At 43.3% G+C, this 27,972-nt stretch overlaps 1 protein-coding gene across 8 annotated transcripts; it reads left to right on the top strand.

Moving 5' to 3' along the window:
• phactr4b (phosphatase and actin regulator 4b) lies at positions 1–27,972 on the top strand. 8 transcript variants are annotated; one of them, XM_030073341.1, is made up of 16 exons: positions 1–69; positions 7,540–7,644; positions 8,437–8,481; positions 14,773–14,940; positions 15,295–15,375; positions 16,055–16,576; positions 18,571–18,921; positions 20,173–20,304; positions 21,308–21,839; positions 22,974–23,272; positions 24,255–24,453; positions 24,647–24,702; positions 25,135–25,196; positions 25,280–25,417; positions 26,228–26,304; positions 26,383–27,972. In XM_030073341.1, exons 3-16 carry the CDS (start codon positions 8,469–8,471, stop codon positions 26,396–26,398), a joined length of 2,646 nt encoding a protein of 881 aa, XP_029929201.1. In that variant the 5' UTR covers positions 1–69; positions 7,540–7,644; positions 8,437–8,468; the 3' UTR covers positions 26,399–27,972. The 8 variants fall into 8 exon arrangements, with proteins under 8 accessions (XP_029929201.1, XP_029929198.1, XP_029929199.1 ...); XM_030073338.1 differs by lacking the exon at positions 1–69 and adding an exon at positions 81–125; XM_030073339.1 differs by lacking the exon at positions 1–69 and adding an exon at positions 128–217.

The raw sequence follows: 27,972 nt of genomic DNA, 5'->3' as shown, positions 1-27,972 counted from the left end.
ACGCCCGCGGACGAGCTGCAGCTCTCACCAAAGACTACCGGTACCAAAATGCCCTCCTTATCGTTTCCGGTAAGTGCGTAAAAAAAGTTTGGACCGGGCACTGGAAAGGGGGAAAAAAGTGTGAGGTGAGGAAATGACTGGGTTGCTATTTTAACATCGACTGTAACTAATTTCAGAGGAGGAGGAGGAGGAGGGCAGCTGGTGAGTCAGGAGCGAGGTAATGTCAGTGTTGCAGTCATGGGACGGCAGAGGCTCGGTGATGGAGCTGGAGGGCACATTTCTCCGCAGACAATGCAAGTTGCTCTAACTTGCACCGAAAAAAGCCCGATGCGAATTGCAGGCGCAGTTTGCAGCATTGCATGTAAACACATTGCGGCAGATTTTGGTTTCTTCAAAGCCAATGCAGCACAGGGATTTTTTTTCTTCTCTGAAATCACTGCTGCTGGTATTGTTCGCCACCTGAAACTCCATTTTCCCACTGATGCTTTCTCCGCACAGACATCCCGCACACAAAGGATGCGTGATCCCTCCAGGAGAGATGTTGCTTGTCGATGTTTATCTTGCTAGCCGGGTCCTTCAGCACCGAAACGCCCGCACATCGTTTATTGTCCTTATTAAAAATGCGTCATGCTGAAATGTGTTAGGCCTAGCACATATTCTGGCTTATAGATGCTTTTTTAAATTATTTGCAGGATGCGTTATTTTGTGTGCAAGCCGCACACCGCCACACAAAGATGCTGCGTTCTCGTTTGAAAACAGTGGTGGGTTTGTGCTGCTAAATCAAACCATTTTCTACTGTAAAGTGTTTTTCTTTTCTCATCTTGTAGAGGCCAGGCTCGCACTGGCCCAGTGGTCTCTGGGGTTTTCATGTAGCCTAATAGGCTAATTATGATAAGCACGTTAGGGTTGCCTTCTATTAGCTGGAGTGTAATCTCAGCTAACTTTGTTGCATGGGTCTGTGTTTGCAAAGGGCGTTTTGGTGAAAAAAAATCAGCATTTCTTTCATTACGCATTCCTCCGTGCATGTATTCTCTTCTCCTCAGTGATACTTTATTTTACTTGCAAAACGTTCCCATATAAACACAGCAAGGGTTTTCATTGTGGCTTTTATTTTGTAGTGATGACCGGAAGTAGTAAATGATGATTGTGTTGGATTTGACTCTAGTCTCCCATTCACATCAGCATCCTCAGTCAACTGGCGCGAGATCCACACACTGAGCGGCAGGCTGGATGTCAGTGTCCACACACGGCGCCGCTCTCTCCCCTCGGCTGGAGTACGAGCCCTTTCATTTCATGCATTTGAGGCGATAGATCGAGACAATCTCGCAGGTAATTTTTTTGTATTTTACTTTTTTCCCCCCTCCCCATGCGGTTGAGTTCTCGTGTGATCCAGGTGGTTCAGTCACACATCGGTGCTCCATTTAGATCTAATTAGGACATGGATTGTTATTACTAGGGCAAAGATGGAAGACGTGATACACTCTGCGGTTCATCCTCACAGGCGAATGTGTGCTTTTATTGCTTTTATTTACACGTCGAGTTCGTCAGATGTTCATCACGAATTACAGTGCAATCTTATGTCAGTGCGTTTTACTGACCAAGGAGAGTTGACTTTTTCAAGGGCACTATGAGATATTGGACGCAGATGGCATAGAGTTTATATAGATTAGTACAGTAGGAGTGATGACGGAGATGTTGTGTCAAGGCAAGGGTGATGAACCTGCAGCAAGCCTTACTGGTGTGAGGCTGTGTGTGCTCTTTGTGTTGGAGATGGGGTTTTCAACAAGGGCATCAAAAGATTGTGTGTTTGTGTGTGAATTATTTTTATATTCTCAACATCCATATCCAATGTCAGTCTACATTGTTTATTATAATTATGACCATTCCCTCTATTTTAAATATAACTAGTATAAATGCCACAGGTAGTTTTGTTTGTGTCCTGTTTGATACTTGTGTCTCCCCAAGATGCCTCTCACAAAGCTCCTTCTTGAACTTTGTGTTTTTCTCACATAAATGTGAATTTTCTTTGATTTGTTTCTGATCTTGTCTGTGGTTGAAGAGCTCTTGAAGTTGATGTAGTCTTCAGAGAAAATGCTGCCTCATGGCTGCTGTAGCTCTTTTCACTTCCTACTGGAAGTCCCTGTAATGGGCCATTAAGAACCCAACATGATGCTTAAGCCATCAGCTGGGTCTGATTGATTCAGTTAGACCACAGAGGAGGCTGATCTCTGCCTGAGATTCCTCTGCAGCTCCCAGCTAATGTCTCTCCTCCCACCGTGCTCCTCCAGACCTAAGCCACTGGCAGGGGTGGAGGTTTATGGCCTGGCTTTATGTTGGAAAACCTCAAAAAGGAAGAGCGACAGATGCAGAATGCAAAGCATAAGTGCATTCTGTGCTAAATTGTTTATGATGACTTACCTTTACCTTTAGTCTATTGAAGATGTATGGTGTTGTAGGACAGCGAGGTGCCAAGGTCCAGCCTGCAGCATAGTCTTCACAGAGGCGAGGGACACTGAGGAATAAAAGTTTTGCAAAGGAGACAAGCATTTTGGGCTCCTTGTAAAAGTGGGCCACCGGTCCCTGTGGTGAATGATGCTTTTCTGGGGCAGGCTTGGTGATGACGCTCAACTGGCCCGGATTGGGAACAGACACCCTCGCCCATCCATTTCGGAGAGGGGCGCGGGAACCGTGCTGCTCTGAGAGCCACAGGAAAACGGCCCGGCAGAAAGACTGCAGGTCTGGTCCTAACCCAGACATCTTTGCTGGGCTACAAATTTTATCTGATACCTTTCTGGAGCAGGCTTGTGAGTATGGTTCAGCTCAGTCCACCTGTTTCAGGATCTATTTGTAGACTCTCAGTACATGGTGAGAGAATTTCAGTTATTCACTTTTTTATTTGTTTGTTTGCAAGAGTGTTCTTGGATAGGCATTCTGTTTTAAGCAGAGGTCACTGTTGGCAGGCTAAGTGTGGAGATAATGATTTTCCTCCACTGAGTTGGCGGCTTTTGCGCTCAAACCCAAGCCCTCCAGTGAGAGGCGAGCTTCTATTTAAAGATGGCATAACCAAGCCAGCTGCTCCCGTTTCCGCTCCCATCGTAATTGAATCATCGCTAGTAGAGTGCGCCAGTGAGGGTGTGTGCACTCCTCAGTAGATTATACAGTCGGGACTCTAGGCGGTCTTTAACGGCTACTTTTGCATACCTGATTGGTGCTCTGCTACTCCTATTCTTGGTGAATGTATTTGTGGGATGGGAGCATGGGATACGGCTGGGGAGAGGACAAAATCCCAGCTCGTATCATTCATCTGACAACTGTCATCCATGCAAAGGCTGTGGGTTGTTAATATGAGTTTTCAAAGAAGGTTGTTAGTCCTGTGTTTTAGACTGGATTACAGCACAGGTAATGACTGATGGGGTAGGGGGATAGTAAGTAAGTTGATAAAGAGTGTTGTCAAGTCATTCAGGTCCTTGTAATGGACTCATTCTGTCACAATATTGAAACTCTAATTGGTTGGTTATATCACTAATGGTGCGTGCCTGGTCTTCCATCTGTCTCCTTAACACTGTGAGGTGACATCACCTGTCTACCTGTGCAGTGACAGCTGTCAAGGGCCTTTGAAAATATATCCGGCACGAAGGTGACTGAGTGACAGGAGTCCTACTCAGTTGGGACGCAGGCATCACATTCATATTGATCTGTTCTGTATGGTGGGGAGCAGAGAAAGGGTTAACTTCTCAAAAGGGAACTAGGCCATCAACATCCCTTTTTTATGGGCACCATTGTGACAGTGGGCTGTGAGCATGACAGAGAGAGCAAGTGAAACAGTGCAACATTTGAGTATGGCATGTATCTGCTCATGCATGCCTCTTCTTGATTTTCCGTGTTGTAAATGACATGCAGCAGTAGTGCCGCATGCAAGTGTTATGCATACATATGAGACTGTGGCTGGAATGGATGAAAATTCTCTATGCATTCATCTCTACACCCTCTCTGGCTCAAATCCTCTCTTTCTTTCAGTCAACATACAGATATTTTCTCTTTCCTTGGATAGAGAAACACTCGGCACTCAGCTCCAGATTATTCTGAGTTATCCAGCCAAGGCTGTGGCACTGGGCGGCAGTGTAAAAAACATCATCTCAAACCACAGATACATCTGCTACCTCTCAGTGGTGGTGGTGGGGTTCAGCTCGAGTCTGTTTTTCAGACTTTACTACAAAACAACACCAGAATGGTCTTTACAATGTTGTTTTGTTTTGTTTTGTTTTGTTTTGTTTTAAGTCTCTGGTGATGGCATGGTTTTAGGCAAGGGTTAGCCTATTGGCCAAATTCTATTATAGTGCTTTGGCTTGTGTTTGGTGTCCAAGTATCACCACTCAAGCTTCTTCTTTTGATAGGGAAGTTCACCTTTCACCCTGTCGGTAAATTGTCCTGGAAGAGGAACGTAGAGGGATGGCGTGACCACAGAAGAATGTAAAAGTACAGAATGGTTCTCAGGTAGTTGCCAGTATAGGGTATTCAACAATTTTAGGATGTAAAGGTCTGATTTCAGCGCAATACAGCGACATTTACCTTGACTTGGACTTTTATGTCATGGCAAGCAAGTAGAACTTTTTATATATATATATATATATATATATATATATATAGCACATTTCATTCAGGTGGAAGCACAATGTGCTTCACAGAGCGTGGGCTACTGCTAAAACTGCAGCCACAAAAACTATTTGGATAGTGTACAAAATAAAACATAAGTGTTAGACATATGTAAACACAGTTAAAACAAACACATAAATAACACCTGTGAGTTAAAAACCATTAAGAAGTAGGAGTAGAAAACGAATGAATGAATGAAATAATATTAAAAAAAAAATCATTAAGACCAGCAACCGCCAGTAAAAAAAAAAACAAACAAACAAAAAAAAACAGCAACACACGCACACACAAATAAAAACCATTAAAAAAAGTAGGAATAAAATAAAATTAGATCAAATAATGACTAAGGCCAACATCTAAGATGGTCGGGCAGAATGTTCCAGCAGCTTGGAGTATAAAAGCTAAAAGCAGATTCACAGATTTCTGTGGAATAACCAAGGCAGGACATTGATCACCAGTTGCATTAATAGTCTTGTCAGTCGGGCCTCCTGCTGCATCAGCCTGGATACCATCACATAGTCGAAAGAGCCTCTTATCTGACCATTTGTTGAAAATGCTGTTTGCCCAAGGACACCGCAATCTGGTTAGCCCCGTAATTCATTGAAACCCAAGATGCTGTGGAGGCCCATTAGGCTGGCCTACCAGAAGGGGTGCTTTCTAATTTAAAATTGTCATTGATGTTAAGAAAGAAACTGAAGGAAGATTGCGGTCACATTCTGCAGTACTTTCTGTATCTCTATCACCGAAACCAAGGATCATGTCCAGAAACCAGAAGTTATAACAGCTTCCTATTAGAAATGTGTGCTGGTTGTTTGCTGCTGAGAAAGCTACAAGCAGTGGAACAATAAAGCAGTCTCAGCAGGCGAATATTTCGGAGTTTCTCAAAAGAACAATTCCATTTTCCATTGTTGCCTCATATAGTTAACGAACTGACAATCTGTAGTAGCAGTGTGTATGACTGTAGTAACCTAGTAAATGTGCTAGAGATGCATATAGAGAGCAGGCTGGATTCATTCGTCATTTTATCTTTATACCCCCTGCCGTACTTAGAAGATGCAACAGCTCCGATAGACGTGGGAAAGCCGACCTCACTCAATAATTTCTCTCTTTGTTAAGCTTTGTCTAGCTTAGCAGATGAGTTGACAAAATGATGCACACAGTCTCTGGAAGATGCCAAGCTCGGCCTCCCCTCTGACTTGAGTCAGATCACAGTTGATTCTGCTCTGCCCTTGCTCTGTTGCTCCTTGGCCCGGGTTTCTTCCCTTCTGTCCTTTCATTTAACACTACAATCCAGTCCAACTCAGAGAGAGGAAGCTCCAGCATCCTCCAGTTTGCCTACCTGCTGAGCAGGCAACAAACCTACAGACATATGAAGACTAGGCCTAGCATCATAGGAAAAAAAATCTGCTTTTTTTTTTTCTAAATGAATCCATATCTATTTTAATCAACTAAATTCATGCATGGGTTATTCATCATAAAGCGCTGCTGTCTAACCTTCCTCTTGCTGTCGTCAGTCGTTTTATTGTATTTGAATTCACATTAACCTTATCTCAAAATGAACTTGGTCAAAGAAAATTCGTTTTCCTTTGTTAAAGATTCATAATTTTTTGTGTTGTAATTTTATCAAGCACATAAAACTACAGAGCATACCAAGTCAGTGTAGTGACATTATGGCATTAATCATATTTCACCCTTGTTTGAAATATTTAGGGTAACATGTTTTATTTCCAGTATTTAATTGAATTCCAGCTCTGTCTTTCATTGCATGCAACCCACTATTGTCTGTACCACCAGCTGGATGTTTTCCCATGAATATGACATTTTATGATGGTCTAGACAAAGACATAGGCGCAGCACCATCGAACAACACAGGAAATAACACCATTCTAATTTCTTCAATGTATTAATTAATCCAAGAAGCAAATTTTAAAAAAAAATTAATCACAATATAAACATGTAAATACATAGATCATGACATATCTGACCGGTGATTTACAACAACCTGGAAGCAAAGCCTAAATGCCTTGCAGGCTTAGTCAAAGTCTGGATCGATCCATATGACTTGGTCCGAAAGGTTCTCTATCCATTTGTCCATCGTAAATTCTCCACTTCATCAGTATCATTCATTTAGCAGAGAGGCTAATGCAACTCTTTCCATGTGCTTAGTTTGCTGGTTATCTTTACTCTTGCTCAGCAGACATACACACTGCACACACCACTGCACTGAGCTGTTTCTTGAATACTTTTCTTTTTCAGATGCCTTCTTTCTTTCTTTTCTTGCTTCTCCTTTTCTCTGCATGTACATCGTCCACCTGCACATGTTCATTAACCTCAAAATTTGCACTTTTTCACACCAATCTCTTTCCATGTCTCTCTGTCTCGCTCTCCACCCTCACATGCACCTTGTCCGTTACCTGTTCTTCACTGCCCTTGACAAAAAAAAAAAACCTTTACAGAAGATCTGCTCGAGTCAGCGACACCAAAAATAAGTTGCAAACATGTTCATGTGCGGTTGGTGAGGTTTAATAGTGTCCCTCTTGGCTGTGATGCCTTGCTTGGGCTAAAGGTACTGTGTGAGCATGCCTTTGAGTAGACTATAAATGTACGTGGTGCTGGCTCCTAAGCGCTTGCAGTAACACTTCATTTTTTTCATAAAATGGCAGCTATTTAGTGACAGGCAGAGAATGTGAATGTGTGTGTCGCATCTGCTATGAGAATCATTATGCCTAATTGAGGCGTGAATGTCCTTTGGTTTAAATATATTGTGGTTCCAGACACATTTGAATCCGTTGCTCTCCATTAATTTTTGATCTTCACTTCTTTCAGGCTTCACTATAGAGGCAATATATAACTAATCATGCTCTCGTTTTCTGGTTGTTTTGTCAGAGGGGATAAGATGGGAGGAGCTGACATCTTCAACATGCTGGAGACCTGAAGAAACATTGCTGCTGATGACCTCTACCACCCCCCACCCCAATGACTTTCTACAGTGTATGTCCACACCTTTTCATACACAAACATACAGTTTGAACAAGTGATGGTCCCCTTTAATCCAAAACAATGGTAATTTCTACCAGTCTCGCACATTCTACAACTGTGAAAAATATTGAAAATCTTGGAATTGAGCTACTCTTAGATAACAAAAACTAAACTAAAAAGTGTTAAATATAGAAATCAAGTGTGCATCTCTACTGTTTATATTGTTGATTATCTAATAAAGACAAAAAGCTTCCCGACAAAAATTCAGAAATGTGTATTGTACTGCTGTAATAGTGTTTATCATGGCTACAGTTCTGAATGCATATTTCATGGCATCTAAAATAGCCATCTCTGTAACCAATTACCAGTGGTATGCAAGTATTTTCAAAACCAATTTTGACCATACTGGTGAATTTAAAATGTGATTTATGCACCGTGCTGGAGCTGTGAAGTTGCAACAGCTCCTTTTTTCCCCCCTCCTTTCTGTACAAGCTTATTTTGGGAGACAATTTGGTTTTGAAGTTAATGATCAATGAGTTCGCATCTTTTTCTCATTAATCTGGCTCAGTTGCTTGATATGCTGACATCACTTAATGGGACTTTTTTAGGAATTCTAATCAAAATAAAATACCACACAACTAAATATGTCAAAAATTCAAGACTTTCTAAAAGAATCAGTTGCAGCATGATTTGAGAAAATCAGTGCCAGTGTTTTGTTGTGCAAGAAATACTTTGAACTCTTGCAATCTCACTGAAAGTCTCTCAGCTTAAACCTCTGCTAATTTACAAAACGCTGTTTTTCAGGAACCGCTGATTGGTGTGCCTCAAACTCTGTAATGGAAAATCGTGGTGAGTTGCTCGTTGTGGTTTGTTAAGTGCTGTGGAGAGAGCTGCTCATCTCTGTGTAGATTCACTATGTTTTTATTGCATCTGCCTAGCCTTGACGGATTTCATGAGCGACTCAGGAGCACAGCCATATGTCTTCTCAGCCTTTAAAGGTCTGATTGAGGATCAGTTTATCCTCCCAAACCTTAGCCTTTATCATACAGTATGAAAATAAACTTTAGTCAATACATGGATTAAAAGCTCCTCTCTCATCTGCCATTGTTAGTGCTCGCAGCAGTGACTCAGAGCTTTATAGCACCCTCCAATGGGGCAAATTGACAGGGTCCCATATTTTGTTATTGGACAAGGCTGTGTAAGCGTGTGTGTGTACCTGCCTCATTCTGCGTGCTTGCCTGCTGAAGTGGCCTGGCCCAGTCTGTTATCCAGGTCAGGCCAACAGGTTCTGGGCTCATGCGGATTGGCTCAGCTCTCTGGAAGCCAGCCCGGTGTGGAGGCTGTATGTGGGGCACAGGGAGAGAAAAGGAGCGCTGTCGAACACTCTAGCTCCATCTTTAGAAACACCAGAGATGCAGCCTAACACTCAGAAAACTCTCATCTGCCCAGGCATAATGACACAGCTCAACGCTTCGGATTCTTCTGTGGCAAAGTCGAAGATTCACAAACCGCGAAAAGAATCAAAGCACTAATTCAGTGGGTCCAGTCTCTCCATCTCCTTTTCTTCTAGTTGAAGAAAGCGGTCTCTCTCTTTCTCTTCCTTTCTTGCTCTGCCTCGCTGTGTTTGGGCCCCAAATAGCGCAGCTCTCCTTGGCAATCACGTTTCAAAGGCATGCTAATATCTCCAAGACTCAAATTTTGATAAGAGACTTGGAGATTTGCAGAAAATGGTGTCTAGAGGCATTTAGAGAAGTGTGCAGCATGATAAACACCCCCTGCGAGCTCCCAACAGCAGCGTTAGTGCACTGACTAGAGACAGGAAGATGTGTTGATCGGGCATACACTGCCATTTGAATTCTCTGCTCTTAACAAGTTCATTGACCTCATTGAGTAATAGTAGCTGTAATTCATCTGCTGGGACAGTTTGTGTTCTTGATGCTCAGCTATAGGCATGGCGACAGTTGAGACGTAGCAGCATCCTAGACCCACTTGACCTTTACACACCTCTTACAGACAGCCACGTCTTTATCTTGTGCAGCCTTTCTACTTTTAGAGGCCATAGACAGAAATGGTCCTCTCTCTTTTTGCGCCGTTGCGTTCTCGTCCATATATCACAGCCAGAGTGAGTAAAGATTGTGTCTGTTAGTCTGATATTGTTACTGTCTTGTTTTTTTGTTTTTTTAACCTGTGCTTCCTTGGGCCATTCTTGTCATCTTTATTCTAAGGAAATAGTCAAACCCGTGAGTCAGGCAGATAAATGTTTTGTGGAATGTCTGTTTGCACTGTGGTCGAAAGTATGTCTAAGTTATGAGGGGTTTTAATGTCTCCGACTTGAATCAGAGCACTAAGATCACATGAGTCATTTGGGATCTCTTTTTCTCTAACCCCTCAATATAATGCGTAGACACACACACACACACACACACACACACACTAATGATGGATCTACACTACAGCACACATATACACACTGTGCCACACACATCAAATTGAAAACATAACCAGTCTTTCTCCCAGGAATGGTAGGCATCCTTCAGTGAATGCTGACCTGTTCTATGAGCCAAGGAGGGAGGGTCAGCGAGCGAGGGAGAGGGAGTACAGCTCCTGAAGGGAGGGAAGGTCTTAAGGAGATTGAAAGAGGACCGGAGAGGGGAAGGACTGAACTGAAAGACGTAGAAGAGAGGAAGACGAGACAGATACAGACAAGAAGAAGGGACCTGAGATAGAGGAGGCCAGGGGACGTTGTTGAGAGTGGCCCCTCTCCTGTCCGGTTTCGCGTGCACATTTCTGGGTACAGGACAGGACGAGGCCCCTCGGGGGCTGGATCATGGGACAGAGCCTTCGTTTGGAAACCCCAGCTCAGGACCCACAACAGCACAACAATGGCGGTGAGTTTGTCTCTGGACTCACTCCCATGTAACACATTTGTGCACTCCGTCTGTCCAGTGCACAGTTACACAATCTTCCGCCAGTAATCGCACCCAGACAGCATGGAGTGGTTAGTTTTCTTATTTTCTAGCTCTCTGAACTGTATTTTGTCATTGAGAGAGAGTGTAGAAGAGAGGCAGGGGTTGGAGATTGTGTAATCAACGCTGTACACTAACCACCTACCCCCCCCCCAACTTTGCTCTCTCTCTTTCACCACGACAAAGAATGTTAAATCGCTGAGATCAGGTGGAAGAATCTCAGCTGTGTTTTTGCACGCTTGTGTGCATATGTGGCGCGCTTACATTTGTATGTTACAGTTACGTGCAGAGGATACTGTATTGCACACATGCCTCCACATTTGCTGAGTTAACTGAGACACTGAAACGGCATTTTCCAAGGGAATGTTTGGAAATAGGATTGTGTCTGTTTGTGGAGGGTTTTGCATAATTTTGGAACCAGTCCAGCTAATTTCCCCCATGATTATTGTAGTTTTACATCTCAGAGTGTAAACCTACAGACTGAAGCTCAATGATCTGCGAGTTTGGAGTTTGACGACGAGCTGATAAAGTTAGCCAATAATGAATTTCCTTAACAGGGGAAAATATTTCTTAACCTTAAAACAACAGGCCCTAAATTATATTTATTTGACATAAAAAAAAAAAAAAATGGATTTTGCTGTGGGTGTTAGCATGGCTGGATGATTTCAGAGTAAACAAGATTCCACAAGGAGCAATCATAATGATTATAGCCTGTTTGTGCTATCCAATTAAGTAGATTAAATTTCATAATCTGCCCTGGCATGAGTACAGGTTATAATGAGGATGGAGGTATTTCCCAACTGTTGCACCCGGTGGAAGCCGACTCTTATGTAAGTGATCAGGATCGTCCGGTTAGCAGCTTGGCTGCGGGCTGGGGTCCTTAAAACAACAATCTCCTTTAGCCATATGCTCACCTGACCGCCTCTACCATGAGGCACTGAATCATGGGGTTAGAGGGAAATCTGGCCTCTCCGCTCTGACAGAGGACTAGTGTGGTGTGAGAGATGTTCGACAGAGCGGTAGATATGACGTCAGAATCCCCCCTCCCCCACACGCGCACGCACACACACACACACACACACACATATGTCGGGCCCTGTTTCCTGATTGGTAGGCCTTATCTTGGCAAAGCTGCTGATTAGACAGCATGACCAGTAGAATTTGGATTCTGGCCTTGTTGCTCTGAATGGGAATCTTCTGGTTCAGGCAGTTGAATCTGAATGTTGAAAAAGTCAAAGTGTTTATTAGGTACAAAACTGCTGTCACTGTATAGAAGTACCATGCTGCACTGTTTCCATGAGCAGTACAGAGGGGTGTGTTGTTGAGTGTGAGGGGAAGAGGTTGTCTTTGTTCTCGGTCACAGTTAGGATCAGGGTGGAGTGCCGTTTCCTCCCTGTGTTTCCAGCCCCCCCCCCCCCTCCATAACTCCTGTACTTTTTCTCTCTTTGTAGCTCCTTTTTTTGTTACCCTCTCCTCCCACTCCCAGTTCAAAGTCACACAGCTGTAATGCCTACACACAACGGACCTCTACTCACTACTCTTGAAATAATGACATGACGAAAAGCTCCTTTCTGAATCTGTGAAGAACCTTTTTGTTTGGATCCACAGCTCTCCAATGTGTTTACTGAGTCTGATCTACTGTTTTTTGTTTAGCGGATAGTTACATAAAGTCAAGCAACACTAGCTAATGTACTTTCTCCTGAGGATAAGCTCAATTATCTTTTCGTATGGATGCCCGCTGTATGGGCTGAGTCCTCTGCAATCATCATCTCTGCAGTGCTTTGGAGTGTGCTGGCCTGGCACAGCCAGTTCTTATCCTGCTTCACTGGCTTCAGCTGAGCCACCACTCTCAGTCAGACGAGGCTCTGACAGAGCAATCTGCTGTGTGAGAACCCGGGTTCTGTGGATCAGAGGGAGCTGCCTCAAGCAATGCTTAATCTGGATGTTATGGCAGCTGGTCTGAATCCTCAGATTTCTACCTCGCCAATATAAGCTGGATTTCCATGGGCCGGACATGTCCGTCGAATTCAGACCCATTCTGCTGTCATTTTAACAACTCTCCGTGGCTCTTACTGCAAGTAGTCATTGTGCTGTGATTGCTGTGATTTGACTATTGGGACATATACAGGACGGTTGCTTTTGGGGTGAGTGAATGCTCTCTGAGTCCCCATGGCATGCTGCTTCAAGTCCCGCCACCATGGAAGCTGGACACCAAGCATCCCTCTTCCAGGTAGACCGGTCTCATTTTGTAAAAACGTCTCTGTTTGATGAAGGCTTTGTCAAAAAATGTGACCTTTCAAAATGTAATAGAAAGCTTTGCTTTTAAATTGACACCCATTATTCAGTTTTGAATTTAATCATTTTGTGGGTTTCATAGACTTAAGGACTAACTAAATGTTCAAGTCCAAATGAAAACATGGAAATGGCAAATGAGGGTTTGCCAGATTTTGACTGCACCATGACTGTTGCAGTGGAGTGTCACAGTGACTGTGTGGTTAGAGAGACCATCTCCTATTGATCAAGATGTGGAATCCTTGCCAGCTCCAGGACTGATGGGCTGTAGCCGGAGAAGGGCTCACATGAAAAGAGAATTTATCTACAGGAATTAAGTATGATCTATGACTACTGTACTACACTGTTACTGTCATGTTCTTAAAGGACCATACCAGTGATTTTGAATGTTTGACTCATTTACTACAGTTAACCCAGATTTTACATAAATTTTACATGTTACATACAACAAACCATTTTGCAAGTCATGCAAGAGTATTAAAGATTTCACAACATATAATTGAAATCCCTCCATCTTCAAATTTGAATTTTTGATTAAAATACCCGCGTCATAATGTTCTGCTTCTGTGGTTAACAAAGTCATCGGCATTGATAAACCACAGAACTGATAATTGGTTGTGTAAAGCAAACATTTCCCGGGGGACTATTTTCCAGGACAGAGAGACAGTTTCACTCCGCCCAATTTCAAGGCATCAAAACACAGCAGTGCTGCTGCTTTTAGGAAAACAAATGCAATGTAAAGACGAATGTTGAATGGTGAAGAATGCTTGAATTCTCTCGAAGTTCATTTTCATATTGTAGTGGAATCAATGGAAAACAATGGCTGGATAAAAGGTTGGAAAAATTAAATTGCAGTTTGAAAATACAACTGCTTGCTTTGGGAAAAGATTAGCAGAAACGTGAAGTATATACATTTTGCAGATGTTACGCTAAACATACAAAATCAGTGGTATGGCCCTCTAAGTTGGTTAAATTGGACTGGCACACTAACCAGGTCAGTGTGGGCACTGTGTTTGGAGCACATTGTTGTGGGAATTCGACTGCAAGGCGGTATTGTCGCCAAGACATCCTGTGTATGCATGGAACTGGACGGTTTGCATCAAACCCAGTTCTTTCTCTGCTAGTAAATATTATGTCTGCTGAGCACAGCAGACCCAGCCATTGGGAGAGTTGGCTCTTGCCCGTGTTTTTAAATGCCCTCCTGTTCTCAGCACCCTCTCAGTTTGCCTGACACTCAGTCACCTGGCCCAGAATATATAACAATGACAGCCAAATGTCATTTAAAAGCAGACTTCAGGCTTCAATTGCATCTTGTGGTGATAAGTGCTCTTTTAAAGGTTTTTCTTTTTGATTGTTGGTTGTATCAGTACATCATGGAGTACAGTTCTCTCTGCTACTGTGTGATTGTATCCATGTGTGTGCCTTTCTATAAAGCCAGTCAGGGCTGAAAGGCTGATAAGGCATTCTCCCAGTGCTAGTCTCCATCCAGCCGAGGAATGTGAGCACTTGACAGTGGGAAGCTCTGGCTGCAGGCCAGCATTGGACGTCTCATGTTCACTGTAGATATGTGGAGGAGTCCATGAGCTTTCAGCATCACCCTGCTGAAGCACACTCAGTCCCCGAGAACTAACAGCTAAAGATAATAACAGCTTTAATGAGCACAACCCTCTTCTACTCTTTACCAAGACGGCAGATGAGTGAGGCAGTGTAGCTCAGTTAAACTTGAAAGTGCGGCTGTCAGAATATCATGCCCGCTGGTGGCTGTGATCTGTGGCTCTATGCTGCTATTTTTGATGTGAGTTTGTCTTGTTTTATATTAGATAAATGTTGTTGATGCTTTAAACTGGTGGTTTTATATTTAATTATCTATTTTCCATTTCAGATGATGAAGTTGAGCAGCAGCACAGCACAATGGGAGAGGGTGGCAGCACGGGGGATGGTACCCCTCCCCCTAAACGCAAGGGCAAGTTCTCTACCCTTGGCAAGATTTTCAAACCGTGGAAGTGGCGGAAGAAGAAAAGCAGCGAGAAGTTTAAGGAAACTTCAGAAGGTCTGTGTTCAGATCTCACTGTGTTTGTAGAGAGTGTGAATATCACCATTTTCACTCCTAATATGTGTTACTTTCAGTGTTCATCAAAATTCCTCAGTGTGTGTTTTCCTGCTGTCATGTTAAATGCCCAGTTTGGCTCTTTTCATGTGTTTAGTCCACCTTAGACAAAGAGAATAAGTTGCCAACGCAATATCCTGCTGATTGAAGATCTGTAAACTTACATCTTTAAATTCTGGATCATGATGTACTGGCTAAATCTGTTTTTTTTTACACCAGTATTTTTTATCATGGAAATCTTGAAAGAGGAAACTCAGTAGGTAATATGCTGGCTTAAATTCTGTGTGTTGATGGCAGTTCTGGAGAGAAAGATGTCGATGAGGCGTACGAGGCAGGAGCTTATAGAACAGGGAGTGCTGAAGGAGGTCCCGGACAACGGTAAGAGAGCTACCGTGATTCATCTGATCTCTCTGCACAACTGTGTCTGTATCTGACAGTAGCAGCCCCAAGGCTGTCACACCCACACAGACAGTACAGTCAGCTCATCGGTACACTTATGATAGAAACACCATCCTGTCCAGCAGGTGTGTGAAATGGATTTTTAAAAAAAGGCAAATTTAGTTGTTTTTTAAAGTAATACCATATGTATAAAGCGGCTTGCAAGTCTCTAGAGCTGGGAGTAAAAGTGGAACAAATTGTGCCCTGCAGCAAAAAAGCTTTGAGAGGGGTATGTGAGCGTTATGCTGGCCCCACTGTTGCAGAGGCCCATTTATTAAACCTACAGCTGCTCCTGTATCACCAACAAGCACAGCTTATATCCACAGGGTTTGAGTTAAGGACACCTTCCCTCAATCTGAACACTTTTACCAGTGTGAAATGACCTTCAGCTGCATTGAAGAATAAAGATCCATAAATTCATCTACATCACTACTCAACACTATCCATCCCAGCACTTCCCTCCATGAAATACTCACTTTAAACACTTATCTTTTAGTATCTGATTTAGTGCTAACACACTTGTTTAATGACTCAGAGTTAGTTTATGGATCTTCTCAGTTACATTTGTACCTGTTGTGTACACAACGAGGACTCATGTTCAGGTGTTCATCTGTCATAGAAGCCGATGATGCACAAAACCTGAAGCAGCCCTATGTGAAGAATGGCCACACTCTGCCTGTGAGTGGAGGAGGTGGAGTGGTCGGAGGAGTCAGCAGTGGCAGGAGCCCGTGCAACCAAGGGACGCTTCCCTCGGACTCAGACTTTAGGATGAACCCAGCCTGGCTAGCCCAGCCAGAGGACCGCAGGGGGCGCTTTCCCATGGATGGTGACCGCCGGGGAGCTCAGGGCTCCAGGGGCACCGGACTGCAAGAGGATGTGCGAAGAGGGGGAGGGGGAGGGGGTGGGCCACGTCTGCATGTGGAAGGGGAGTGGAAGTCCAACATGGCCTGGCAGGGTCAGATCCAGGGCCAGATGGAGGACGGGAGGCGTGGGGGCAGGCTTCACCCTGAAGATGGGCAGAAGAGGCCTGGGCTGCAGAAGGCCCCATCAGAGGACGGCAGGAGGAGTCGGCCTGCGGAAACTGACTGGAAGCCCACCCTTCCTCGACATGCATCTGCTGAGGAGGGGAGGGTCCGCAGAGGTGAGGCAACCCAGTTTATCTCCCTCCCCCCATCATCCAAGTTCATATATCCATATTAAGTGCACAACATCTCTTGCATTTATATAAATTTAAGATGCATGTTTTACAATCTGGCCTCCATCATATATGTTTATGGACGGCTGAGTCTTGCTCGGTCTCTCCTATGTAATTCGTCACCCTCCCTCTCGCTGCCTCTCTTTCCTGCTTATGTGCTGTCCTCCCAGATATAGACAGACTCCTGTCAGCTCCCAGGAGCCCTGCTCTAGCTATGCTTCTTATTCAGGAACAGGAGGGAATAGCTCATCCTCTCTTCTCCTCTCCTAATTAATGCGGCACAATCAGTATACCCATTACTGCCCTTTAACGCGAACACTGTCAGCTCAGTGATGATGGGTGAAGAGCTAAAGCCAGTTGATTTCACTGACACTCTACACTTGAGAAATACTGGTGATTCTGCGATGCGTTTAGGTGTCACTTGTCCATTGATCACTTCTTTCAAGTACAATGGCTCTCTTTATTTTGTCTCTGCTTTTTTACCTGTGAACAAAAGTACGTCGATAACAGGCAACTTTAAGGATCCGCATGCAGAATTTGGGTCATAGCAGCAGAGAAAGGAAAATAGATAAGAATAGAATATAATTAAAGATGATGCAATGATGAGTATATTGAAATAAAACCAGTGGCTTTGCCATGTTAATGATAGAGCTACTCTTGACTTGAGAAAATTCTTGCTATGTCACTGTTAACAGATTTATGCATATGTCCCTGGCTTTACTGTCTTTTCTCTTTTACTTCTTCATTTTCCTTTTGTCTCTTTCATTTGTCTTTCCTTTTCTCTCTGGACGTTGCTCCTTTTCTCTCTTTTCCCTTCTTTCTCCCTTCATCATCTTCACATATTCCTTTTCTCTGGAATATTTCCTCTTTGATTGTATGACATCACCGTGGTAAAGGCTTGTCTGTAAATAAATAACCCTGAACTTTGGGCTTCAGCTCTGAGGAATGGCGTGGGAGCAGCAGCGCGGGGGCTGCTTGGCGGGGTCAGGGGGTTGTGCAGAGGGAGGTGGGCCTGGGTGGTAATTACAGCCGCCTACTCTGTTTATCTTCACAGCTGATCCCCAGATAATGCAATTCTCAAACAAGTGCTATCATAGAGAGAGCTTTGAGTGGTGAAGCAGCAGAGACTGGCTCATCGCTCAGTGCCTGAACTGAAACATTTATAGCCATATAGGGAGGCCTAATATGATGAAATATCACTCGTTCAATAATGGAAAAAGATACTAGCACACTTTAAAACAGCCTGCAATGTAGAGAGCGTTTTGTGTGCACTAGTAGAACAATAAAATGTAATGCATTGTCAAATAAAGGTTAGCTGACATTTTTGGTTGATATTTCATTTATCCATTCATAGGGCTGTGTATTGGCACTCATTTCCCAATTCAATATATTCCAATTCAGAAAGTACAGATTTGATTTTATACAGATTTTGATTCCATATCGGTTCAGGTAGGGATATTTCAGTCACAACACCAGCTGTGCAGGTTACATTTAGCTTTGCTTTTGTCCTACTCTTTTTTTTTTTAATGTCATGGTTTTTCAATCCAAATTGCATCAAGACATCTTCCTTTAGGCTCGGTGACACCAGCTACAGACGGGGAGCACCCACTGTTGTTTGTTCATTTGTTCAACACATGTGTCAACTGAATTTAAGTAGCTTTGTAGATGAACAGTCTAAATCTGCAGGATTGGAGGTGCGTTACAAATAAGCATAAATCTTCACACATCCACTGAAAAATGGCATCAAGACTCAATAGAATCAATATTGAATCATTCAAATTAAGATTGTGATTAATCTGAAGCATTTTTTTTGACTCAGCCCTATCTATTTCTTTGCTTCAATCATACTTAGGAAGCCTCAGTAGAATAGAAATCTGTTGAATAGAGACGGAATGATCTTTTACTATGTAATGAATGCCCATTCTACTGTGTTTTTGTAGAGTCCGACAGCCATTTTGTCCCTGACCCTGAAGTGTTGCGGGACACCCTGCGGGAACCGCTGCCTCCCAAGCAGTCTGTCATGCCTCCAAAATGGTTGATGACCTCCACTCCTGAATCAGGCAGTGACGGATCACCTCGCACCCCATCCAACCACCCCACAAGCCAGTATTCCTCCTCCTCCTCGGCTGTAGTGGTCAAGCCTGCTCGGACCATCTCCTCCGCAGGTGGCAACCCTCAGATACAGTCGTCAGCTGTGGCCTCCCTCGCCCCAGCCTCCACCCCGCAGGCCACCAAGCAGCCTCCCCTGCCCCCACCCAAGCCGGTTAACAGGAGCAACGCTACAATGCTGGGTGAGTGCTGCTGTGTAGGTCTGCAGGTGCTTTTGTTGGTATATGTGGCATAATTAACCAAGGGGTACCAAGGGAAGTGCACCATCATGATCAGATGCAGCCTGCACCAACAGTCACACAAGTGCATTATGCACAATCAGATGCCTACTTGATTTGCAGTGGTGCATGCACTATCTGCACAAAACACATACATTCATGATTCAGTGCACAAACAACTGCAAATGTACGCCTAATCACAGCATACAGCATGGAGGGAAATCAACGCAACCAGCTTCTCACACACATACACACACACACACACACACACACACACACATCGACCAACACATCCGGATAATGACGTCATCTGTACAGCTTGAGCAGCTTTTTCCCAGCTAATTACTTATTACGGCTGGACTATTTTAGCAGCAACTTTTCCCCAGCATTCCACTCTCTGAAGATAATAGGGACTCTGGTGACTGTGACCTGCTGTTGCGCAGATGCAGTAGTGTTGTTGTTGTTGTTGTTTTACTGTGGGCTTGTCTCTTTGGGGATCTTGACTTAATTCCCGTTTGGGCAAGGCTGTCTGTTTTGATTTGTTTTTTTTATTTTAGCAGCAGATCTGGTGATTTCTGGTGCCTTACAAATGTTTACACCTCCTGTCATGTCTCTTCTGTAATTATGTCAGTGTCAATGGCGACTGAAATGTACAGGGGGTTCCAGTAATGTCATGCTGTGAGATATAATATTTCCCATTTCTCAGACATCCTAATGAACTTGTCTCATAGACTTGTACTTTTTTACTGGAGTAATAAATCAAATGGGGCAAAACATTGATAGACAACTTATTTGTTATTCACTTCTGGTTATATAGCTTATAATTAGTAGCAGATGGACCGAAGTGCAACATACTGCATGGAAACCAAGAGAGGGTGCCAGCTTTTTCTGCTTCACAAAATCCGAGTATCAAGAGCACATTCACTAGTGATCCGATTTGAGAACAAATGTCTGTTGATACACAGTTATATATAATTAACTTTAGCCATCCATTTGGATACAGTATTTAAATATGGACAGTTTAAGAAGTGATCACATTATTAATATAGATTAGTGTTTAATATTTGTGAAGAGAAAAACAGAATGAGGAGCAGGGTCAGGGAACCCATCTCCACCCAGCCCACTCCTATGCACTCTCAATACAGCCACACACACAACTATACACAGGCATTCAGTAAACATACCAGCTGAAGGCCTCCATCTCCTCCCTGTTAGCCTCCGCCCTGCAGGGGGGAGAGAACTCCCAGCTTCCACTCTACTGGTCCTGCTGGAAGCGAGAGTGCGACTATGATGTCTACCTGTCCCTACCAGTCTACCTGTGCCGGCGGGCCGGAGGCCTGCGCTCAGGTAAAAGGACGCCCTCTGGTGTTATTGTGGCCAGGGTGCCCCTGTCTTGAATGCCCCGCGTCTGCGTTCATCATCATGTCAACTCCGTTCTAGTCGCCAACGTATTGCCCCTCAATGCCTTGGATGCTAGACTTACAACCTGTTTATTGGCCTTGATTGCTTTTCTTTTGATATGGTGCATAGGAGTTGCATGCACATAACAAGCGCTGAGTGTGGATGGCTTATGTGTAGGAGATTCTTTTTGTGCGCACTGTTGAGCACTGTTGGTGTAGTACTACCACCGTTGTCAAGTGAATGAGAGAGTTTCTTTTTGGTGGGATGGGAGGGATGGATGGAAAAGAAAAGAGAAGAGTTCTAACATAAAGCTTGACTCTATTTAGAGAGGAAGTTGTAATACAGTTCAATCCAGGCTATTGCATGCTTCAAGTCTGGCAGCTCTGATGTCTGACTCTGTGCCTCAGTAGCACGGCTATGGCTTTTAACACTGATGTCCTCAAAGCTATTCTACCTTGACACATTTTTAAGAATAATGTGTATGGCAAATATGCATGCATTTAACTGCAATGTTTGCATTTGAATTGGGATCGTCAGTAGCTTTTTGCTGAGTGAAGCTGGTCAGAAACAAGGTTTTGATGACAGGTTTAAATATGGCTGTGCAGAGCATGTAGGCTGTGCTTATCCCCTTCGTCTCTGTGACCTGGGTTGCCATGTGCACTGGGTCAGGGCAGTGTATGCATTCATGTGGATCCAGTCATGTGACCTGAGTCAGTATGTGTATGCATTCATGGTCAGTCAGACATGTAATCTGAGTATTATATCTGTTCATGTGTACTCAGTCATGATACGTGGAGAGTCATACATGTTCTTGTAGAGTCGTTGCATGCGCACTCACGTTGCAGCGGCAAACTAGGTTGAGCAATAAAGCTGGTGCGCTCACTCACAGACCTAAGCTGTAGTTTTATGACTGTAGGTCTGGGTACATTAACTGTTTTTCCATCTGCAGGCGACCTCACCCAAGCCACTGGGGGTGCCAGTCTTGTGCCAGCCAAGCCCTCCCCACCAATGCCCCCTAAGAGGACCACGCCTGTCACCAAACGCAACACGGAGGACACCTCTGCGCCAACTCATGCCATCAGCCCTTTGACACTTTCTCCAGAGGACCATAGCAGCCTCCCCATTGGTTTTCCGCTGCCTCCCCCTCCCCCGTCTCCCCCCCTGCCAACCCATATACCACCTTCTCCGCCCCGCCAGCACATACATACCCACCACCTCCACCATCAGCACTCCTACCCACACCCACTGCCCCAGCCCATACCCATGCTGTTTGACCCACCAAGCCCCACCAATGAGCCTCCCCAACGCCCAGCTCCTGTCCCGCTGCACATCATGATCCAGAGGGCCCTGTCCAGTCCCGGCCCAGCCCAGCCCCATCCAGACAGCTCACAGCGGGCGCACTCCCTGCTTTTTGAAACGCCTGCAGAGTACCAAGGAGATCGTGGTCGCCCCCTGCCTGTCAGCATCCAACCACTAAAACTGTGAGTTCCCCGTATATTACATTTAGCACTTTTCTAAAATAAAGTGCTTCTCAATCCAAACAAGCAAAAGGCACCGAGACAAGGTTACATGAAGAAGCACATGGCGGCTCCAAAAACAGAAAATGGTGACATATGGATTCTGGTTGGACTACCAGGCATTAGTATGGTGTTGGGATACATCTTGCCTTCCAGTAAGATTAGTGTGAAATGTGTTACTCTTGTTTAAAGTTCCAACACCTGTTCGGCTGCATTTTGCATTCCTGCTGAAAAATGTATCCACTCCAGAAATTTGTCCGTTTGACCAGCATGTTTAAACTGGTTAGAGATGGTCACATTTAGACATGGGTTTCTCAAGTGAAAGACAGGGTATGGATCTGTGACTGTTGTAAGTAATTTGCTTGCCAGTCATACCATGTGTGAAACGTGACTAAATTTGACAAATTTACGGGGCAGACGCGTTTCTCAGCAGGGATGCAAAACTCAGTATAACAATGCCTTGTGTGATCACCAGACTGAATGGTCATTTTGTTTGCAATTGCTCCAATTTCAAATGGTTTTAAAGAGAGGTGCATTGGAATGTGTTGCTAAGCACTGGATTTTCCAGGATTTATTTATGCCATAACCAATCACAAAATTGCTTCTGCAAATTTCTGCCCAGTAACAGATGCTGATTGGTCTGAGTTGATTTTCATTCAGTGAAAACGCTGTTAATGGAAGCAATTTCAAACCTGAATCTAGTCAGACCAATCCAGTGGCTGTGGCAAAGAAACAGCATCTAGCCTCATTAATTTGATGTGTTTGTTTAAATAGGATGTTGGGGCGACATGTAACATAGCGATGGATCATTCAAAAGTGTAAACCAATGGGATATCACTATAGGGAGAGAAAGACATCTCTATTTGATGGAAGGGGAAAAGTGGGAATGTTAAAAAATCTGGTGGTTTTATTGGTCACAGTGTAGGATATTGTTCTCTACAAAGGAAAAGTAATTTTCCATTCATCATTTCACAGGGAATTGAAATGCTAATGCTAGTCTTTCTTATCTCATTAATAAGAAACGAAGAGAGGCTTTCTTTGTGTCCATAATACTCAGTGTCCAGTAATGTAATTACACATATGTTTCCATTCCATTAGAGCTGAAGACGACTACTCAGAGGAGGAGGAAGAAGAAGAGGAGGATGATGAGGAAGAGGAGGAGTATGATGGCGAGATACCCCAGCCGGAGCTGGAGCCTCGGAGTCGCCGGTGCCTGATCGGAGACTCCGGTGTTTGTGTCATCCCGGAGGGAAGCAACAGCAGTGAGGAGGATGAGGAGGACGAAGAGGACGAGGAAAGAGAGCATGACATGCATGGGGAGGACAGTGACTCAGATGGTCCTGTGCTTTATAAAGAGGAAGACTCTGATGAAGATGAGGAGGATGAGCCCCCACCTAGTAAGTATGCACCTGTCGTAGCCTGTAGTCTTCAAGTAGAGAACCAAGCAAGCCAACAAAATGATTCAAATAGAGCTGCTAAGTGAGTGAGGTTATATGGTCCACCAGAGTCCCAGAGGTAAAAATCCCATTCATTTTCCCACATTTGATGTTAAGGCACTGCCTGTTTTAGAATTTCCAACACTTGGATGGGCATGAAACTCTTCCAGTTGAATCAACAACACAAACAAATAACAACTGTGCCGAAATCCTTCAGGTTCTGTGAGGCAAAAAAGTCAAAGTTACAAAACTGTGTGCATAAAAATTTGAGGAGATAAAGTCAACGTCAGGTCCCACAGAGCTCTACCTCAAAAAAACATCCAGTTGCTGAGCTTAACATTCTGTTCCCCACAGCAGTGAGGTTGAGCTACCTATGACTTCATTCGTACACGTTTGGATCATTTCAGCAATGCTATGGTGCAGTGTTTTGTTTTCATGTTTAAACATCAGCAGAGGTTACATTAGAATAAGAACAATGAGTTACAGACTGAGGGATCATGTTGTGTCCATACTATAAATACTAAAAACACTACTTTTGGTTGTTTGCAAAATTTTGGTATTGATTTGGTACTAGGGGTGAAATGGTTCAACAAACCCACAGTTTGGTTTGTACTGCAGTTTTTGGGTCACAGTTTTGGTTTCAGTTTGGTTTGTTTGGTACACTAGGGTGTGTTATTATATTTCTTCAGCTAGGTATGTGGTTGTGTGGCTCTCTTTGTAATGCTGCACTTTTCATCTCCCAGTTCAAAACATAATAAACACTCGAGGTCAGGTAACTCCCAGTTGCCCTGGAGGTCCAACCAACACTTTTAAGAACTTTGTAGGGTGTATTATGCATTGAATGGTTTGGTTTTTTTGACCGTTCAGTTTTACACCCCTACTTTGCACCTAAGCATCGATTCTTGTGACATCTTGACATCCCATCCTCCTTGGTTTTGCTCAGGTGCCCTGGCCAGCAGGGTGAAGAGGAAGGACACCCTGGCTCTAAAGCTGAGCAGCCGTCCCTCTGCCCCAGACAGGGACAGGTTCACCCAGGACAGGAGCAGCAGGGACGACCAGCCTCCAGGACAGACTGGCCTGACCTGGCAGAGCAGGGAGCAGTGGGAGGCCATCCGCACACAGATTGGCACTGCACTCACAAGGTAACGACAGACATGGTCACACTCAGGTGTATATGCTAATCATTTTGGATCCTTTAAACTCAAAATAGCCATTTTGCATTTTCTGCAGACATCAAGAGATATTTTCTTAGATTTTTGTCCTACTTGCTGCCTGAATGACAAAGTGATGAAAGTGAGTAAAAATAGTGCCCCTTTTTTTTCCTTCCCACTCCAGGCGACTCAGCCAGAGACCCACTGCTGAGGAGCTGGAGCAAAGAAACATCCTTCAGCGTAAGTACCAACTCTTCCTTTCCTTCTCACCTTTCTTATCCACCATCCGACCTAATCATGACATACTCCTTTACTGCTGATGGAGGATTGTCCTTTGTAAATGTAAATCAGCTGCATCAGTAAAAATCTTGGCCAAATCAATTTCAGGGCCTTGCCAAGTCACCGTTCAAATCCTGCCACTGCTTTTGACCAGGGCTTACTTTTGTTTTTGTGTTAATTGGGTCACATTCAGACATTACTGAGCCACTTCTCCATGATTTGTAATGAAAAAAAAGTTTCATAAGCAATATCAGAAAGAATTCACACATTCAAAGACTATTTAAAACATGGAGTGGAGGTCTAATTTTGGAAATTCTTTTACCTCTTCTGCACATCACGCCACGCTTTCATGCCGAGTCTAAATTAAGCTCTGTGTGTTTTTTCTCTCCTCAGCCAAGAATCAGGCTGACAGACAAGCTGAGGTCAGAGAGATAAAACGACGGCTGACGAGGAAGGTAAAATAAACACTTTATGCATCCTGCAGTTAAATGTATTAGCTGTATTTGCTTGGTATTAAACTGACTCTCTGTCTGTGTAGCTGAGTGAAAGACCAACAGTTGCAGAACTACAGGCGAGGAAAATCCTACGGTTCCACGAGTATGTGGAAGTCACAAATGCCCATGACTATGATCGCAGAGCAGACAAGCCGTGGACCAAGCTGACTCCTGCTGATAAGGTACTCATTCACTCTGTCATGTCCATTGAGCAGTGGATCAACCTGATGAAAACACATATTTCTCCATGACGCAGATTGTTTTGCATTATTACTATATAGCAATAGGACTTGAACAATATCCAAAATGGATATTTCTGATTGAAATGTCACAATATTTGATATTATTGGTATTTCTATTTCTGTATATTTTGTAGTAATATTATTGTTGTATTATTGTAATATTACTGTAGGATGGACATATTTTGCACATATTTTGTACAAATTTCAAATTGACATATTTTGTATTTCCATTTTTCCATTTTCCCTTTCTATTTGTTATCATTTCACCTATGCTCATATATATATATTTCTCTCAAGAATTTGAGCCACCCCAACTGACCCAATTTCCCCTCGGGGATCAAAAAAGTATTTCTGATTCTCATTCTGATATTATGATGACATTTCAGCTGCAGCATGAGGGGAGCTGAGTTACCCAATCTAATACTTTAAAAATCCATTATTTTTTCCCCCCATTATAATTGTTATGCATTATTTTTTAATATATCACACTAAATTCTCTCCTAAATTGAGTCAATTATATTCATGAATTGCACATGTACATGTTTGTAATCAAAATTACCTACACAAGCTCTTACTGTTACTCTGTGCATCCGTTCAGCTCTTGTACAGGTAACTTGCTGTATTGAAAAAAAATAACTACTGCAAAGTTGCAATATTCAAAAATATTGTGTATTGGCCCAAGTCTGTGACTAGTAGAAGACTGTTCTTGTTTAAATCCATATTTAATCCCTTTCCCCTCTGTTCTTCAAGGCTGCTATCCGGAAGGAGCTCAATGATTATAAGAGCACTGAAATGGAGGTTCACGAGGAGAGCAGAATCTACACAAGGTAAACATTTATCAGGTGGATGTTGTGCAGAATTTCTGTCTCTGTCGCGCCTCATGAGATGTCCTCATTTTGTTTCAGGTTCCATCGGCCTTAGCCTCCCCCCTCCTCCAGGATAACGAAGCACTTAAGTTCTCTCTGGCGAGGAGCTGCTCCCTATACAGACCGACAGACAGCCCCTTTGTTTCCCGAATGTACCGTACAGAAAATCAGGGACAACCTGGAACTGACTAACAACAGGAATGCTCCTCCCTTCCCTCCATCACCCTCTCACTACATTGCTTTGACTAAACTTGAGGTGGTGGGCGGCGAGGACCAGATGCAGTATTTCTCCCGGACAATATATATATTAAAAAAAAAAAGGGGGAACCACGTGCCAATGAGGGTGGTGGCAGAGGACTCACAGGGCTTACTCTCACTCTGCTATTATGTGGTTTCCCTCAGGGACTTGGATCTCGTCACAACCTTTAACGCGGCCTCATTCTGTTGCCTTTTCTCTTCTTTACTCTGTATGGAAACGCTAACTCATCTCGTTGACGTAATAACACACAATAATAATAGTAATAATAACGATGGTGACAGTAATAATATACACAGTAATAATAGATTATAGAGACAAAAGGCTGCAGCGCGAGCGGGCAGGAGGATGAAGACTGGGATGTGCCATTGTAAGGCTGGACATGCTCTGGGATATTGTGTGTATTTTATATAATTGTGTATAGATTGCAATTGTGATACCTTAGAATGAAACTTGGAGAGATCTAATAACAAAATATTCTGTAATGCACAAGATATTTTATATTGTAATTTTGATCACATGAATAGTGACGGCTGTTATTTGAGCCTTTTTTTTATTTGGCTTGCCTGTATTTATGGTTGTGATGTGAGGTGGCCATTTGAGCATCAATCTAGATATAGAAAAAGGAGCAAGTCAGGAGGCAGTTGGTTTTGATGTGTGCCAACGTCACCTCTATGCCTAAAGGACTATAGAGTACTGGTTTTCATATCACTGATTTCTGCAATCCACTGCATGAGCCAACACAGAGTCCAGCGCCACTGGACCTGGATAATCTTTCTTCATTTCTACTTTTTTTATGAGTTTTTGTACTTCCCTTTAAAGATCCAACATGCAGTGCATTCTGTAGCCATTTTGGATAAGGTCATGCTAGTTACAGCTATACTAAGAGTTAAAAGTCGCAAAAGTTACAGAATATCTCAAATTGCTGTGAGCGTAGATCAGGGATTTATCAAAAAAAAAAAAAAAAAAATCAGAAAATGAATCAACGGTCAACAGGGAGTCATTTTGGCAGGAATATTTTAAAACTGCAGAAGTGTTTATCATGTGTTGTTGTCTGGCCAGTAGCTTACAGGGTTCTCTATGCTGTGTACAGGTTGATATAGGTTTAACTGATGCTTGTGTATATCTTGTCTTCCTTTCATTTGAAAAGAAATTTTAAATATAATAAAAAGTATTATAGGTTGCTATTTTTTTAAGCACAAAATATTAGTGTATGATTAAGTGCTACAAGAATGGGAATATGAAAGTGTACCTTTTCTGTAAAATTAAGTTCATTTTTTAACTGAATGTGGAATTCTATGGACTGACTTTATTTTCTTTTTAGTTGTAAATAGTCACATCTGGGTCTAATTAAAAATCTTACAATTCCTTGA

This window comes from Myripristis murdjan, chromosome 16 (genome assembly GCF_902150065.1).
Source record: "Myripristis murdjan chromosome 16, fMyrMur1.1, whole genome shotgun sequence".
Lineage (NCBI taxonomy): Eukaryota > Metazoa > Chordata > Actinopteri > Holocentriformes > Holocentridae > Myripristis > Myripristis murdjan.
This window is presented reverse-complemented; position numbering and strand designations above follow the sequence as displayed.